An 18,970-nucleotide genomic window follows, 5' to 3' on the forward strand; every position below is an offset into this window, starting at 1 on the left:
AGCAGGACCCAAGTTTGGGCTTAAAATTCATCGCATAAGTGCACAAATGAAATTTTTATTGATTTTCATCTGAAATTGTAACCTATCCAAGAGCCATTACTCATGTTTAGGCTCAAAATTTTCAAAAATACTTTTAAAAATTTCTGATATTTTATTTTTATTTTCTCTTGAAATTTTAACCCATTTTTAAAAAATTTTCGTCAAAATATTTGAATTTCTCGCACACACAGTTTGAAAGGTCGTTTTCGAAAACCTTGAAAATCATCATTAAAATTTTAGTCCCAATATTCTTCAAAAATGCTCAAAATAAGTTTTGATGAAATTTTTGATTTTATTTGAAAATTTTCACTCGTCGTTTCAATAAACTAGTACAGCACAATGTCTTTTTCGAATACCTTCGAAATTCGTTCATAGTTTTTTTTCATTCATCTATGTATTCGATGATTTAGAGACCTTCATCCAGTAATGGACTAAAAGGTGGGGAGCATGAAGAAGAAAAACAAGTACGAAATACCAACTTCATCGATGATCGATTTATTACATAATACAAAGTGAGCAAAATTAAATAAAATTCATAAAAATACCTAGTAAGTATAAAAAAAATCACAGGTAACTAAAAAGTATGTAGTACATCGCGCATATTATATCGTATTATATAAATAATTTTTCAACATCACTTAAGGACTACGGTACATTATAAAACACAAATTCATCATTATATACATAGAAGACCAGGAGATCCGAATAATTCAGTTTTTAAAAAAAAGGCCATTAAAACGCCAAAACCTTATAAACAAAAATCACTCCAACTAGTAACGCTCCGTTAACTAAATTACGATTAGAATTGCCCTTAGTGCTTTTATGATGATGATGATTAGCAGGAGGAGGAGGCTTATACGGAGTCGAGCCACCTGGTCCTGGTCTCGATGTTGGACCTGGACCTGGAGCTGGAGAGTGCAGGATACCTACGACACTTCCTCCTGCTACGGGTCCGCAAAGAGAGATTCCGGTGGTTGATTGAGATTGTATCCAAGATGAGAGGTTGAACGGTGGCGTGTATAAATAGGTGTAATTATGATACGTGCTCCAAGAGGAATTACGATATTCTTCGAAGACGAGAAATTCGATCACGTGCTGGGGAGAATACGCGCTAAAAGATGGCTTTTTCCAGGCTGTAAAACAGAGAAGAAAATTGTTTATAGTTGGCAAGTGATTTGTTATATGTATACCTATCATAATTATTACATCTTTAGCATTGGCATTATAAATGTGAAGGAGTTCGTGAAGCTGATTCGAAATAAAAAATCATATTTTTTCAATTTTGGAAGTTCTCCTCCCCTCCTAGGTCTCTTACTAACAATCATCTAAAACCACATAAAATTCGAGTGGCACTTCAAGGATGTCTTAATCAGTAATCACGTAGGGTATGAAATTTCAAAATTGATCGTTTCAATATCCCAAATACAAACATTTGATCGTAAAAAAATCACGTCAAAAATCAAACTGAGATATGGAGGGAGTGAGGGGGGGGGTTAAAATTGAAAAACAATAAAAACCCTTCATGCATGTCGATTTCAAGGGCTTTTAAAATTGGGATTATTCATCTATTGGAGCAGATGGGAAGGGGTTTTGGTATTTTCAGAAATTGAAATCTCCATCAAATTGTTCAACTTTTGACTTCAATTGCCCGAGACTACTTGAGAGAAGCTTCAAAAATATCCGTTGAAAATTTCAAAAGTTCGAAATTCAGCTTTTTTTCAAACTTCATGTTGAAAATGCCAAATACTGTGTGAAGTATTGTTTCATATTTTTTTGTAATTCAATCTTTTCCACCCCCCCGCCCCTACTTCCTCCACTATTCGTCAAATTTTCTGAAAATTGAAGAAATCATAAAACGTATGGTTTATTAGCTTTTTGGTAGCTATATAAAAATCGACATTAGCTTGTTTTTTTTTCTTTGCTAAAAAGTTGAGGAAATTGAAGGTTCTATCAAAGGGTGTTGAGGGAGGGGGGGGGTCAAATAAAAATTTAAAAAACGTTTTTGAAAAATAATGATGTTTTTCTATTGTGACCATTTACAAATTTAAAAAAAAATCATTCCATAATACTCCGGCATATGACAATAGGAGTAATTGCACCCCCCCCCCCGCCGATCCTCCGGGACAACTTTTTTCTTAAAGGGGACATCCTAAAGAACATTTTGAAGCAAACTTGCACAAAAAAAAGTTGGCCTCACTTACAAAATGGCGGCCATTTTGATTGACAGGTCATGGTCAGCCGAAATCGCAGATTTTGTGTTTTAACATAGGACTTGCACGAAATTTTTCAAACCTTACAAAGGTAGATCGAAACATTATGCAAAAATTCATCACCTGTCAAAATTTCAAGTGCTAAAGTGCGTTTTTCGATTTTTGATGAATTTTTGAAAATCGAATTTAGGCCAAAAATGAGGGAAAAAATCAAAATTTTACCAAATTGACCAAGACAGCTGAAATTTGGGATATACCCTATTTTCGACATGCCAAATCGATTGGAAACGGTTTCAACCCGTTTTGAGCAGTTCTGGAGCCTCCAGTAGATTTTTGAAACTCGAAATTCCCACAAAATTTCATCAAATGTAGTTGGAAAGCCGAAATTAATTCTGCAAACTAATTTCAATACGCTATGAAGTCGACTACAGGTAAATTTCAAGTCGTTTTGGAGCCTTCAGCGATTTTTTGAAAATTACTGGAGCCTCCAGCAGATTTTTGAAACTAGAAATTCCCACAAAATTCCATCAAATTAGAGTTGTAAAGCTGAAATGTATTCTAAAAACTAAATTCAATACGCTACGAAGTACTGCAGGTGAATTTCAAGTCGTTTTGGAGCCTCCAACAGATTTTTGAAACTTTTAATTTTCACAAAATTTCACCAAATGTAGATGGAAAGCTGAAATTTACTCTACACTCCAATTTTAACACCCTCTGAAGACGAGTTAAGGTGGGTTCAAGCCAATTTAGAGCCTTCAGCGACTTTTTTGAAAATTACTGGAGCCTCCAGTAGATTTTTGAAACTTGAAATTCCCGCAACATTAATTTATCAAACGGAGTTGACAAGCTGAAATTTACTTCGCAGACAACATGGTGGTTTCAAATGGTTTTGAAGCTTCCACCTGCTTTTAAGAAATTTCAATTTTCCAAAAAAACGCCATACAACCTTTCAAAAAGTCGCTGGAGGCTCCAAAACGACTTGAAATCCACCAGCAGTCAATTTCGTAGCGTATTGAAATTAGTTTGCAGAATGAATTTCGACTCTCCATCTCAGTTTGATGAATTTGTGGGAAAATTTCAAGTTTCAAAAATCTACTGGAGGCTCCAGTACTTTTCAAAAAAGTCGCTGGATGCTCTAAAAAGACTTGAACCCACCTGAAGTCGTCTTTTCAGAGGATGTTAAAATTGGAGTGTAGAGTAAATTTCAGCTTTCCATCTCCATTTGATGAAATTTTGTGGAAATTTCAAGTTTCAAAAATCTACTGGAGGCTCCAGTAATTTTCAAAAAAGTCGCTGAAGGCTCTAAATTGGCTTGAACCCACCTGAACTCGCCTTCAGAAGGTGTTAAAATTGGAGTGTACTTGGAGAAAATTTCAACTTTCCATCTTCATTGAAAATTTCAATTTTCAAAAATCTACTGGAGGCTCCAGTAATTTTCAAAAAAGTAGCTGGAGGCTCTAAAATGACTTGAAATCCACCAGAAGTCGTTTTCAGACGGTGTTAATATTGGAGTGTAGAGTAAATTTCAGATTTCCATCTCCATTTGATGAAATTTTGTGAAAATTTAAAGTTTCAAAAATCTGCTGGAGGCTTTGGGAATTTTCAAAAAGTCGCTGGAGGATCCCAAACGACTTGAAATTCACCTACAGTACTTCGTAGTGTATTGAAATTGGTTTTTAAAATAAATTTTAGCTTTACAACTCCAATTTGATGGAATTTTGTGGGAATTTCGAGTTTCAAAAATCTGCTGGAGGCTCCAGAACTGCTCAAAACGGGTTGAAACAGTTTCCAATCGATTTGGCATGTCGAAAATAGGGTATATTCCAAATTTCAGCTTTCTTGGTTAATTTGGTAAAATTTTGATTTTTTCTCTCATTTTTGGACTAAATTCGATTTTCAAAAATTCACCAAAAATCGAAAAACGCACTTTAGCACTTGAAATTTTGACAGGTGATAAATTTTTGCATGATCTTTCGATATACTTTTGTAAAGTTTGAAAAAGTTCGTGCAAGTCCTTTTTCGGATTTCATTGCAAAAAAAAGTAACTTTTTGGTAATTTTTGGCATTAAATCGAAAATTTTTGGAAATTTTGACAAAAGAGGAGACTTTTTTGCTATAATTTTTGGCAAAAAACAAAAGTTTGATAATTTTATTCCAGAAGTTAGAATTTTTTAGGAACTTTTGTCAAAAAGTGAAGCTTTGTAACCATTTGTTGCCAAAAAGTGATAGTTTTTGGAAAGTTTTGCAAAAAAAAGCGAGATTATTTAGTGATTTTGGGACATTTTTGGCAAAAAAGTGTTTTCTTTTCGCACTTTTTCTCACAGAAGCGAGACTCTTTCGCAATTTTGTGGCAAAAAAAAAACAAATCTGACATGTTTTGGAAAAAATTGAAACTTTTGGATATCATTGCAAAAAAGAAACAATTTTTTCGTAATTTTTGACATTAAAATGAAAATTTTTGGAAATTTTTACTAAAGATGAGACTTTTTTTGCTATAATTTTTGGCAAAAAACAAAATTTTGATAATTTTACCAGTAAGGTAGAATTTTTTAGCAAACTTTGACAAAAAGTGAAACTTTTCAACATTTTATTGCCAAAAAGTAATTGGGTTTTGGAAAAAAGCGAGATTATTTAGTGATTTTGGGACATTTTTGGCTAAAAAGTGTTTTCTTTTCGCATTTTCTATAGCAGAAGCGAGATTCTTTCTCAATTTTTTGGTAGAAAAGGAAGAATTTTTGAGCATTTTTGGCCAAAAAAAAGTGGTGAATTTTTGACAATTTCCGCAATAAAACAAACTTTTTGGTTGACTTTTGAAAAGGATTAAGACTTTGTGGAATTTTTTTAAAAAAATCAGCAACTTTTGACAATTTTTACACACAGCAGATTTTTTACTGTTTTTGAAATTTAATTTTTAAAAAAAACAAAAAACTGAACAAAAGTGAGGGGTATGATATTTTTATAAGACTTTTTCTTCGAAAATGGTGTAAAATTCATGAAAATGAGTCAATTTACGCAACTTCGACCTTCCAAGAAAGTAAATCGTATATTTTCTCTTTAATCTTTGTTATATTTCAAATCGAGAATATGAGGAAACGTCACTCCAATTTTTTGATATGCTAATCTGAGTGAAAAGTTGTCCTTTGGGTAATTTTTTTCGGTTTTTTTGAGCTTGCAAAAGCGATGGAGAAATATAATTTTTCAACTTTTTTTAAAGCTAATTTTTAGTTCTCGAAAAGGTGGTAACACTGATTTTCACAATATCTTCAAAATACGCTTTTATGGACCCTAAAACTGGTCAAAGTTCTAAATGCACCATTTTTAATTTTTCAAGTCGACCCCACTTGAACTTTACAATATTCGTATTTTTGCCAAAATTTTGAGCACCCCCCTGCAAATGCATTTTTTATCGAGGCCCATTCACGTAAAAAATATTTTTAAAATCGTTAACCCACTGTGCAAAAATCTCGGCCATTTGGCAAATATTTTTTTGCATTTTTTCTAAATTTCAGCAGTCTCGATCTAGCAATTGAAACGCAATTTTGGGCGTTATGAAAAGAAATAACTGCTCAAAAAAACGAATCCCATTTCCTCCCCCCCTCCACCTACCAATAGCGAAGTTTTCTCACTTTCCTCGTGTGAAAATTCCACCAATATAGTGTAGAACCGAACACAAAAACTAGACTGATTTGACTGATAAAATTACCCCATATTTTTTCCTTCTGACAAAATTTCAGGCATGGGGGCTTGACCCACGCGTATCGTATCGAATTGCACTCGAAGAAATTTCAGATTTTTTTCGTGTAAAAATTAAGGATAATACACATATGGTTTGGTACAATTGTCTTGATAAAAACAAACAACTTTTTCTGGCATAATTAAAAACAATACTCACGAATAATCTCATTAGTGTAACGTGGGCTGGCAGAAGGATAGAATTTCCAGTTGTTCGCCACCTATAAGGAGAATATCCAAATTACAAGTTCATTAGGTATTGGAAAATTATTTATTCATGCACTAGACTGGTATATACTATAAAGTATTTTCTTTTATTAGAATCTAACGAGTTTTCTAATCAAAATATTGTAATCGTTATTGATTTATCGTTTATAGGTATACTTACAGTTAAGTTCGACACAATCCACATTACGCTTTTTGAGGTAAGATCTACTGCAGCTATCAAATACTGTAAATTGAAAAAAAATCGAATTTACCTATTTTAGTAATTACAAAATAATGTAGGTACTCGTACATAGATAAATTATTTTATTACAGATCGATGAAAGATTTTCAACTCTACGATAAAAAAAGGATATAGGTACTCACTGCTGGTGCTGAAGTCGCCATGCTTTGGAAACCAACGGACTGAGGGGTGTGATTGAAAAACATCGAATCGGCTGAACCATTACATTTCATATATTTGATGATCTCCTCCTGCGAAGAATATGGAGCGACGGTTAAATTTCCAACTGCGCATCCTGCGGGTAATTTGCCAGAAGGGCCACGAAAACACTTTGATTGTGCTCCGACCAAACAGCAGAATAATAGGACGAGAAAACGAATCATTCTTGAAAACTGTAAAAAAAAAATAATAACTACGTAAGTATCTAAATAAATAATAATGAAGTAAAAAATTGTGGTTAATAGAAAATGAAATGTGGAGGTATTTTTTCAAATCATTATCCTTGCAATTATATATAAGCTTTCAAGTTTACGGGGGGGGGGGGGAGAGGATTAATGTGCCATAAAAGCATACTATAGGTACCTAAGTGTTTTAGTACCTATACCTACGTGTTTATCAAAGGTAATGCTAATGCTCTGTCCATCAACTGATATAGCTCGGTGGTAGGTAGGTAATGCGTAATATGTAGATAAGTATACCTATGCCTAAAGTATACCTACTGTTCAAAAATATCGAGCTCCCCTTTTCGTTTTCTATTTTCACCCAATCTGAATTTATGCACCAAAATTTCAGTTGATCGGATTAACTTTTCCATTCTTGCCTGGTAAAAAATAAGGCTATATTTTTGTAACGGTTTTGAAAACTCATGTACAAAACCCAAATAAACCAAAAGAGACATAAACACAATGAATTTGGGGTCAAAGGCTGTACAGAAATTTAAATACCCATTTCAAAAAATTTCTGCAATTTGTTTGTTTGTTTGTTTTTTTTTGTTTACAACTTTCAAACACAAGGGGACGAAATGTAATTTGAAAAAACAGGACAGATAAAAAGCTGCAAATTCTGAAGAAATAATCGAGAATTTTCGATCAAAATTTTCTTTTTTTCTTTTTTTTCAACCTCGTTCAATTAAAAAATGTATACGGATTAATTTCCATGAAACCAAGAACTTGAGAAGATGGAAAGGGAGGAGGGAAAACATCTTAATTTCTTTTTACCAAAAAACAATTCTGAAAGTGACAATTTTAAAATTTCCAAACCGTTTAATTCAGGAAAGCTCAATTATCCTTGTTCAGTGGTTAAATTTTTTAAAGCTTTATTCAGTTTGTTTGCAAACAATTCACATGAACGAATCGATTCGTTCGCGAGTGATTCATTAAATATTATTCAATTCGTTCGCGAATGATTCATCAAAAATTATTCAATTCGTTCGTAAACGATTCACCAAAAATTATGTAAATGAATCGATTCGTTTGCGAACGAGTCACTTATACGAATCAATTCGTTCGCGAACGAGTCACTTATACGAATCAACTTGTTCACAAATGATTCGCCAAAAATTATTCAATTCGTTCGTGATCGATTCACCAAAAATTGTGTAAATGAATCGATTCGTTAGCGAACGAGTCACTTATACAAATCAACTTGTTCACAAATGATTCACCAAAAATAATTCAATTCGTTCGCGAATGATTCACTAAAAAATTTAATTCGTTCGCGAATGATTCACCAAAAATTATTCAATTCGTTCGTGAACGATTCACCAAAAATTATGTAAATGAATCGATTCGTGAGCGAACGAGTCAAATATGTGAATCAATTCGTTATCGAACAAGTCACATATACAAATCAACTTGTTCACAAAATGATTCACCAAAAATTATTTAATTCGTTCGCGAATGACTCACTACAAAATTTAGTTCGTTCGCGATTGATTCACCAAAAATTATGTAAATGAATCGATTCGTTAGCGAACGAGTCACTTATACCAATCAACCTGTTCACAAATGATTCACCATAAATTATTCAATTCGTTCGCGAATGATTCACTAAAAAATCTAATTCGTTCGTGAACGATTCACCAAAAGTTATGTAAATGAATCGATTCGTGAGCGAACGAGTCACTTATATGAATCAATTCGTTCGCGAACGAGTCACTTATGCAAATCAACTTGTTCACAAAATGATTCACCAAAAATTATTCAATTCGTTCGCAAATGATTCTCCAGCTATTGATAAATTCGTTCACGAATAATTCACCAAAAAAAATTATTCAATTTGTTCGTGAACGATTCACCAAAAATTATGTAAATGAATCGATTCGTGAGCGAACGAGTCACTTATACGAATCAATTCGTTCCCGAACGAGTCACTTATGCAAATCAACTTGTTCACAAAATGATTCACCAAAAATTATTCAATTCGTTCGCGAATGATTCACCAGCTATTGATAAATTCGTTCACGAATAATTCACCAAAAATTATTCAATTCGTTCGAGAACGATTCACCAAAATTTATGTAAATGAATCGATTCGTTCGCGAACGAGTCACTTATACGAATCAACTTGTTCACAAATGAAATGATTCACCAAAAATTATTCAATTCGTTCGCGAACGATTCACTAAAAAATTTAATTCGTTCGCGAATGATTCGCCGAAAATTATTCAATTCGTTCGTGAACGATTCACCAAAAATTATGTAAATGTATCGATTCGTTCGCAAGTGAGTCACTTATACGAATCAACTTGTTCACAAATGATTCACCAAAAATTATTCAATTCGTTCGCGAATGATTCACTAGAAAATTTAGTTCGTTCGCGATTGATTCACCAACTATTGATAAATTCGTTCGCGAAAAATTCACCAAAAATTATTCAATTTGTTCGTGAACGGTTCACCAAAAATTATGTAAATGAATCGATTCGTTAGCGAACGAGTCACTTATACGAATCAACTTGTTCACAAATGATTCACCATAAATTATTCAATTCGTTCGCGAATGATTCACTAAAAAATCTAATTCGTTCGCGAATGATTCACCAACTATTGATAAATTCGTTCGCGAATAATTCACCAATAATTATTCAATTAATTCGTTCGTGAACGATTCACCAAAAATTATGTAAATGAATCGATTCGTGAGCGAACGAGTCACTTATACGAATCAATTCGTTCACAAATGATTCAATAAAAAATTTAATTCGTTCGCGAATGATTCACCAACTATTGATGAACTCGTTCTCGAATAATTCACCAAAAATTATTCAATTAATTCGTTTGTGAACGATTCACCAAAAATTATGTAAATGAATCGATTCATGAGCGAACGAGTCACTTATACAAATCAACTTGTTCACAAAATGATTCACCAAAAATTATTCAATTCGTTCGCGAATGATTCACTAAAAGATTTAATTCGTTCGCGAATGATTCTCCAACTATTGATAAATTCGTTCGCGAATATTTCACCAAAAATTATTCAATTCGTTCGTGAACGATTCGCTAAAAATTATGTGAATGAATCGATTCGTTCGTGAACGAGTCACTTATACGAATCAACTGTAAGGTGGCATTATGGCCTCACTGTCCTCTCAGTGCATCTTATAACGATTCTTAAGTTGGGGAAGATCCTATAGGACTTGGTAAATCCATCCTTTAGGTCTTGACAACTTAGGGATCGTTTGATTTATTAAGGTAAAGTGTAGGTACTTGCGAATTCGAATATTATCGAATACCATTTGGGTGGTCTGGATAATATTCCATCACACCGGGGGTCCGCGCTAATATTATAATATGGGCGGAGAATTCGCAAATTACATCTATTTTATGATTGGTTAGAATATTTCCCCCGTCTTTTGGTAAAAGTAGCGCGAGCCTATCAGCTTTCGAGATCGATTTAGGAACTTTTAGGTGCTTTAGGTATAACTTTAGCTAGGTTCGATCTCGAAATCACTTCTTGTTCGTTCGCGGAGTCGTAGATACGTAAATTCGGTACCTACCATAGTACTTCAACGATCTATGAATCGTGGACTTGAGCACTTGGTCCGTTTTCCTTCGACTTAATCGTTTGAAAACGTATTCCTTTTCCCCGTTTACCCTTATCAGGGTTTGGTTAATTAGTATCTTCATTGGTTAATTCGGGGCTTAATAAAGCAATCAACCACTTCATCTTAGTTGCCCTGTCGTGGAATTGTGTAGTTAAGTCCTCTTTGGTGAATCAATGCGATTAGGCGGTCGAGCATAGTGTCTCTGTTCTAATTCGTATTAAACTTGTACATTGGTGAACGTATATATTTGAAGAAAACCTTATAATTAAGAGAATGTGATTTGTTACATCGATTACATTGGAGAAACTAACGAATGTGTTATTATTCCGCGAAAGTGGGCCTAATTTATACATTGGTTAGTATTTATGTTGACGTATCCGGCAATATGGTAGTATAACCGCCGAGCTAGCAAGGGGTAAGTGTTCAATTGTTCCTTCTTGATATTGTGAAGAGTCGTATAAGACTTCTGGCAATCTTTCACCAGCTAAGGAATATTTCTCATCCTCTCTCTATTACCATACGTGCACGTATACAGTCTAACACAACTTGTTCACGAATGATTCACCAAAAATTATTCAATTCGTTCGCGAATGATTCACTAAAAAATCTAATTCGTTCGCGAATGATTCACCAAAAATTATTCAATTCGTTCGTGAACGATTCACCAAAAATTATGTAAATGAATCGATTCGTGAGCGAACGAGTCACTTATACAAATCAACTTGTTCACAAAATGATTCACCAAAAATTATTCAATTCGTTCGCGAATGATTTACTAAAATATTCAATTCGTTCGCGAATGATTCACCAGCTATTGATGAATTCATTCGCGAAAAATTTACCAGAAATAATTCAATTTGTTCGCTAATGATTCGCCAAAAATTATTCAATTCGTTCGTGAACGATTCACTAAAAACTAGGTAAACGAATCGATTCGTTCGCGAACGAGTCACTTATAGGAATCAATTTATTTGCGAACGAGTTACTTATACGAATCAATTCGTTCGCGAATTATTCAATTCGTTCGTGAACGACTCACTTGAACGAATCAATTCGTTCGCGAACGAGTCACTCATACGAATCAAAATAAAACTGTTTGGAAAAATTGGTCAATTTTCTTGGAGAAGGAGAAAAAATGCTTTTTAAAATGGACTTTCTTGGTTCAAAAATTTAAAATAATTTTCAAAAAACTCCAAACATTTTTTTTTTAATTTTGGACTTGATTTCAGTTTTAACCTGGAATGAAGTATCAGAAATTGCGGTTTGGTTTGATCTGAAGGAATTTTCGTTAGCTGAAGAGAAGCTGGAGGAGGTGAAGAAAATACAGTTACGATTTTTTTTCTCGAGATTTTTTCGTGAGAAATATCTGAACAAGTGTTGAATTTCATTCTAATATTTGTGCTTTTTTAAACGAACCCATCATTTTCAAGCACCTGCCTATCTTAGCAATTCTTATCAAGTACCTTATCGATTACTGTTTTGACAGACTATACATATACAAATTTTATACTACATACTTATGCAAAGTTGTAAGATCAACCGCGTTCTTATAATTTCTTCGTTTTTTCATTGATTTTTTTCTCGATCTTACCCTATTTTGAGAATACTTCGAAGTAGACAGCATTTTTTTACTCCCCTCCCCTCCCCTCCCCTCTCATTACATCGTCCTTTTCGCTCTCATCTTGTAATACGTATTAATTCCTAAAATGATAATCAACCCAGATAGGCACTATATGAGAATACTTTTACAGTGTTTATCAACATCGAATCTTCAGAGAAATGGTGAGGAGGGAAGTGGGTGTCAGTGAGATCAATAATCTACCTTGAGCATATTGCATTGAAAAGAGCCTGCACATTTTTGCTAATTTAATTAGCACAATCCTTAAACGTACAAATTCTTTCGCAGCACAATTAATTGAACAGATATTTTTACCACAGAGTGTATCGAATCGAGGTTTTTTTCGCATGAAAAAATCGTACAATGTTGCTGCAGTTTATCAAGACAACGTAGGTGTAGCAGGAACTGGTTAAACAACAAATTATGATAAGATAACGATGACCAATTGACCAGTTGACCACATGATGAGTAATTTAATTTTATTGCAGAGCGTATTTTTTTTGGTGGGTCGTTCGTGGTTTTATTGCCATTTCACGAAATCTAACAAGAAGGGAAGGGAATCTTTTGAACTCGTACGCGTTCTCCGATTTGAACAAAAGTAAGCTAGATGTGAAGAGCATTTTCTAAAAACCCCCATAACCAGAATTTCACATCCTAAAATTAATTTTTAAAATTTAGGCAAATTTTTGAAAATAAAAAAATGTTTTATGGGTAATTTTTATGACTTTTTTCATGGAATATGGATGAATTTTTTTGAGCAAAGTGAACGAATACGAATAATTCCTTCAAAATTCAACTCTCACACATCAAAAGCCACTAGTTTTGGGACATTCTGGAGCCTCCAGCAATTTTCTAATTTTCCCCAAAAATTTCAAATCGCTCTAGAAGTGCCAAAAATGAACTTCAGCATCTTGAACTTTGATCGGTCCTTATTGGGCACCCTCTCGATCATTTTCGTAATACACCTAACTCGAAACTTCGATTTTTTTCACTTTTCCCAAAATTTACAAATTGGTCAAAAATTCACTTTTTCGTGGAATTCTGAGATAACCACATAAAACAGTCGAGAGAGTGCCTAATAAGCACCAACCAAGGTTTCAGGACATAAAAAATCAATTTTTAGACCTTCCAGAACGATTCGAAATTTCTGGAGTGAATTAAAAAAATTGCTGGAAGCTCCAGAATGACCCAAAACTGGGTATTAGTTGTCGATATGTGGGAGTTGAATTAGGGGAATTAATCAAATTGATTCAGTTTGATCAGAAAAATTTGGAAATTGGCCTTGAAGTAGCTTTTTGAGAATTTTTTGAATTTTCAAAAATTCGTCGAAAAATCCAAAAATTAACCTCTTTTGAATAATCTTTGTTTCGTTCAAATCGGAAACAACTGTATCTGATTAAAATTGTCCATTTTCGTAATTTCAGTCAATTTCCGAAGTAATTTCATTTTACCCCCCCTCCCCCCATACAACTTCGTAATGTGTAATAAGCAATATAAAATTCAAAAGAGAAAAGTAGAAGAAAATCTATAGAGTTCAAGATTTCAGTGATGGAAGAAATAGATTTTGAAATGAACTGATTGAATCCATCAAAACCTTGTTGTATTTTATAGTTTCTGATTCAATAATATTGGAAAATTTTCTGATATGGCTCATTTTGGTGGGATCTATTTCGATCTTTTTTGATAATTTCCGATCTAGGTACCTATCTAGACGTACCTAGGCTACCTAACTATACACAGAGGTGAATACTCGAGCTAATATACTTAACAATAAGGATCCACTTGAGTAAAATCGTGCATGAAAAATTACCATATGGGTATGGGCGTAAAAATTATCAGCTTACCTCTCGTTAATTTCGATGCAACGTGGAAAAAGAAAAAAATTGCTTATGAACTCAGCTGTACACTTGATAAATCCTGTCTTGGGTGCAAATAGGTGTGTCATCCGTTTACGTAGGTACGCGTTATATTTGATATTTCTATGTCAACGAGCACGTTTTTATAATTTCTTCGACGAAAAATTTAATAGTTTAAAAAAATGATACGAAAATGCACAATCTAATTTTAGCACCGAACACCGAACGCGAATAATCCTCGTTAATACACGAATTGTATAAATTGCACTTGAAGAATGATTACTGCAGTACGCTTACACGTTATCACTACAATGACTATAATCTCGTATGTGTACTTTTTACATTAAAATTACCCGATACCTAACCCTATCACATATTTGACTGGTTGGAGTACGAGTTCATTAAATTTACCGGTTGTTTTTCTGTCTACTTGTGGAATATTACTGTAGTAGAATAGACGACGATTCGAATTGTTTAACGATACATGCAACAGTCAACTCGATCGAGTTGGAAAATGTTCACGTAGGTGAAGAAAGTAACGCTTTTCAAGGATAATATGATATCTAAGTAGTAATACTCGTGCGTGAAAACGACTGCTTTGCATTGTATTGGTTCGTTTATTCGTATTTATAAATGTCTATTTATGTTTATTTGTGTAGATACACCTATGCAAATGCATGTTGTAGTAGGTACTCGTAGGTAGAAAAAAATATATTATGAAAATACGTGCAATTTTTTTACTGCAGTAAAATCCCAGTTCGGAGGAACAGATAAATATACAACTTTGTACATATAAAATACGATCCATGTTAAGTTATGGGTAACTGATTATCATAATGTTGAAAGAATTGTCTTTGTATGCATTAGGTATACGTAGTTTGACGTAATATTTGTACTTAGAAGACGATTGCCTGGTATCTGTTGAGATACGTAGGTAGGTAGGTACATAGCTGTTTGATATTTCGAGAATCTTCAGCGTCAACTTGAGTTGCGCGTTTGTACCTATTTGTCATTTCCTGGCTTAAATTGTCAATTTGAATCATTTCAAAATAATCTGAGCACAGGAAGAGATAGGAATTGGAAGTATCTGTTTACTTGTTCGAATTGGAGAACTTGAAATGAGAAGATCAAGTGGTCAAAAACTATTCCCTTAGAGGTTTTAAAAGGCATGTCTAGCTCCTGCCAAGGACACGTGTTGATTTTCCCATTTTTATTTTCAATTTTGATGAAATTTAGGGACCTAAAATATTTGGAGGTGGTCGAAACAGAAAATCACTCGCATTTTCGTTTTCCTCGCGAAATTTCAACCCAAATTGATAGGTCACATGTTGGTTTTTAAATTTCTTCCAATTTTAAAAAAATTTTGGGCCCCAATTTTTTTTTTGAAAATGGTCAAAAAAAAGTTCACTTGCATTTTGGCTCTTTTTCGCAGAATTTTTCAACCCACATTGATAGGTCACGTGTTCAATTTTTAAATTTCTCCCAAATTTGAAAAAATTTTGGACCCCAATTTTTTTTTGAAAATGGTCAAAAAAAAGTTCACTTGCATTTTGGTCTTTTTCGCCGAATTTCAACTCACATTGATCGGTCATGGTGTTGATTTTTCATTTTTTCCCCAATTTGATGAAATTTTGGGCCCCATTTTTTTTTTTGAAAATGGTCAAAAAAGGAAATCACCGGCATGGTTTTCTTTTTCGCGATATATCTACCCACATTGATAGGTCACGTGTTGATTTTTCAATTTTTTCCAAATTTGATGAAATTTTGGACCCTATTTTTTTTGAAAACGGTCAAAAAATGAAATCATTGGCATTTTTGTTTTCCTTGAGAAATTTCAACCCACATTGATAGGTCACATGTTGATTTTTCATTTTCTCTTCAATTCGATGAAATTTTGGGCCCCAATTTTTTTGAAAATGGTCAAAAAAGAAATTCACCGGTATTTTTGTTTTTTTTTCGAAATTTCAACCCACATTGATAGGTCACGTGTTGATTTTTCATTTTTTCCCCGATTTGATGAGATTTTGGGCCCCAATTTTTTAAAAATGGCCAAGGTCACACAAATTGTTTCAATTTTTTGAAATTTTGGAGGCTCATTTTGGGTCATAGAGAGCTTGTATCAAAAAAATAATTTGAAATTCGAAATCAGCACCCCTGAAAACCTGATAAACGATAGGTCACACAAATTTTGTCAATTTTTTACGATTTTGAGACCTCATTGCAGGGCCTAGGGGGCTCGTACCAAAAAAGTAAGTTGAAATTCGGAATCAGCGCTATCGAAAACCTAACAAACGATATGTCACACGATTGTTAAATTTTTTCTTCAAAATTTGTTCAAATTGAGGTGTTGGAGGAGGGGGGGGGGGGTAGTGTTCCACAAACCGTCACAATATTGAAATTTGGGTAGAAATGACACGATTTGAAACCATTGAAAAAAGTCGCAGATTGTTGAAATCTAGGTTTTCAGATGTGCTGACTCTCGATTTGATAACCGTTAACTCTTGAGATTCTACCGTTGAATTTTTCTCCCCCCCCCCCCTCCAACCATGACTCTCCCACTCTTCCATGGGGATCAATTTTTGAAACTTTTTCAAAAGCATTCATCATGCAATATTTCATGAAAGACGTTTAGAAATGTGAGTACTTTGCGGCGGACTTTTTCTCTGGGCTTGGCATTTTCTCCCCCCTCCCCTACCCCTAACCTTGGTCAAATTTTGAAAAAAGTTCAAATATCATGTGACATATCGTTTGTGAGGTTTTCAATGTCGCTGATTTCGAATTTCAACTTATTTTTTTGATACGAGCCTCCTACGCCCTACAATAAGACCCCAAATGGCCAAATATCCAAAAAAATGTAAAAAATTGTGTGACCTGTGGTTTGTTTGGTTTTTGAAGGCGCTAATTTCGAATTTCAAGTCAATTTTTCGATAAGAGACTCCCAAGTAGTACAATAGATCCTCGAATTTCATAAAATTAAAAAAAATCAAGACCCCCCCCCATCCCAATTTGGATATATGAAGAAAAAATTCAAAAATCGTGTGACCTATCGTTTGTTACGTTTTCGATAACGCTGATTTCGAATTTCGAGTTACTTTTTCAGTACGAGCCCCTTAGATCCAAGAATGAGGTCCCAAAATTGGAAAAAATTGATAAAATTTGCGTGACCTATGGTTTGTTATATTTTCAGGGGTGCTGATTTCGAATTTCGATTTACTTTTCTGACTCGAGCCTTCTATGCCCCACAATGAACCTGTAAAATTTTAAAAAATTGGCAGAATTCGAGTGATCTATGGTTTGTAGGGCTTTCAGGGGTGATGATTTTAAATTTCAACCAACATTTTTGATACAAGCCTTCTATACCTCAAAATTAGCCCCCAAAATTTTGAAAAAATGTTTCGAAAAAATTTGTGTGGCTTAAGATTAGTTAGATTTTTTGAGGTGCTGATTTTCAATTTCAGCTTGATTTTTTTGTCAAGCTTCCCCCCCCCCTTTACTCTCTTATGGTTAGGTAAGTAGAAAAAAAGGGAGATCATATTCAAGTAGGCATCAAACATTTCGAAATTTATGCTCTCAGGGGTTCCAAAACATGGAAAAAATTTTCATTTCCCAATTTTCGAATTTAAAACCCTACCATGATCTAATTTTTCACAAAAATCATCGTCCAAAAAAATATCCATCTTGTAACACGCGTAAAAAATTTATAGTAGGTAAATGAACACAAATTCTATTAAAATAAACCTACTCGACACATCTCGAATTATAAACATTGAAAATCAACTACGAAGTCTACAACATCTTTCTGAGACTAGCAGCTGTTTAAATTAACGATACGGAAAATTGAATAAAAAATCACGAAAAATATCTCTACTTCGAAAACATTTCGGTTTCTTCTACTTTGATGAATGATACTTCTTGGTATTTTGCTGTATCAGCGTTCGTGCCGAATTTGACATCGAACGAGCTTTTTCAATCACATCGGGACAATTTTTACGATTAATCATTCTACAATTCATGAAAACACCTTCGTTTCGGGGAAATCCATGGTTACCATCTCTGTATGTTACCAAACCTGTGATATTATAATTCGTGCATGTATTAAATTAAATAAACACCGAACAGAAACAAGTAAATCGAATAATACGAGGAAAGTACCTTATTACATGTAAAAAGAATTGAAATAGGTACTCACCATGCCCGCATACTTTGCCTCCACTAAATTCGCCTTCATATTTCATTCCATCAGCTCTCCAGAAAACCCCGTAACCATGAAACCATCCATGTATAAATTCACCTTCGTATCTAAAAAATAATCAATCAGTTTTCAAATACCTAAGGTGAAATAAGGTGAACTACTTTAATCAAAAATCATCAATTCATTATGAATTTTTCGCTCACCTAGCACCATCTGGAAATCGTAACACTCCCAATCCGTTGAACAAGCCTTTGGAAAAAGATCCATCGTATCTGGTCGAGTCAGGTAGAATTAAATGACCAAATCCATGCTTTAGACCGTCTTTACTCCACTGACCGTAATACTTGGTGTGATCGTTGTATTCATAAGCGCCAAATACACGATTAGAACCAGCTTTCGAAGCTATAAAAGCAAAATAGAAATTCGACAAAAAGTAAATACCTGAATTTTGAGCATTACTTGAAACAAGTGATACTTACAACTAGCCATTATCGTGATAACACACTTTTTAGACTCGAATTATAGGATGACCTAATAGAATTACACTTGCGACGGTAAGTTATCAATTTAAAGCTCGTATTGTGTACGGCTTCGTATATAGTTTCACCTCAAGGCACCTGAAGTTACTGCATTGTTTACTCTTTTTTGAGTACCTGAGCATAATTTCGCCAAATCCTTATTACGACTATTTTAAAAATATAAAATGCCCATTACCCATGCCAATTTTTTTCCTGATCAAATTTCACAAGAGGAAATAGGTAATATATTAATTATAGAAACGACCTAGGCTTTTTTCCCCCAGCACTATGAATAAATTAAAAAGGAAA

General features: G+C 33.8%; 1 protein-coding gene across 2 annotated transcripts; it reads right to left on the reverse strand.

Annotated features, from left to right (window-relative positions):
* Positions 1–518: 518 nt before the first annotated feature.
* rtp (retinophilin) lies at positions 519–18,809 on the reverse strand. Of its 2 annotated transcripts, XM_065355214.1 has the most exons (8): positions 18,623–18,809; positions 18,347–18,545; positions 18,141–18,250; positions 13,940–18,020; positions 6,573–6,821; positions 6,370–6,432; positions 6,142–6,202; positions 519–1,172 (listed from the first exon to the last, which is right to left on the reverse strand). In XM_065355214.1, exons 1-4 carry the CDS (start codon positions 18,630–18,632, stop codon positions 17,842–17,844), a joined length of 498 nt encoding a protein of 165 aa, XP_065211286.1. In that variant the 5' UTR covers positions 18,633–18,809; the 3' UTR covers positions 519–1,172; positions 6,142–6,202; positions 6,370–6,432; positions 6,573–6,821; positions 13,940–17,841. The 2 variants fall into 2 exon arrangements, with proteins under 2 accessions (XP_065211286.1, XP_065211277.1); XM_065355205.1 differs by lacking the exons at positions 18,141–18,250; positions 18,347–18,545; positions 18,623–18,809 and having other exon boundaries at positions 13,940–14,535.
* Positions 18,810–18,970: the final 161 nt, after the last annotated feature.

Source organism: Planococcus citri, chromosome 1 (assembly GCF_950023065.1).
Source record: "Planococcus citri chromosome 1, ihPlaCitr1.1, whole genome shotgun sequence".
Taxonomy (NCBI): domain Eukaryota; kingdom Metazoa; phylum Arthropoda; class Insecta; order Hemiptera; family Pseudococcidae; genus Planococcus; species Planococcus citri.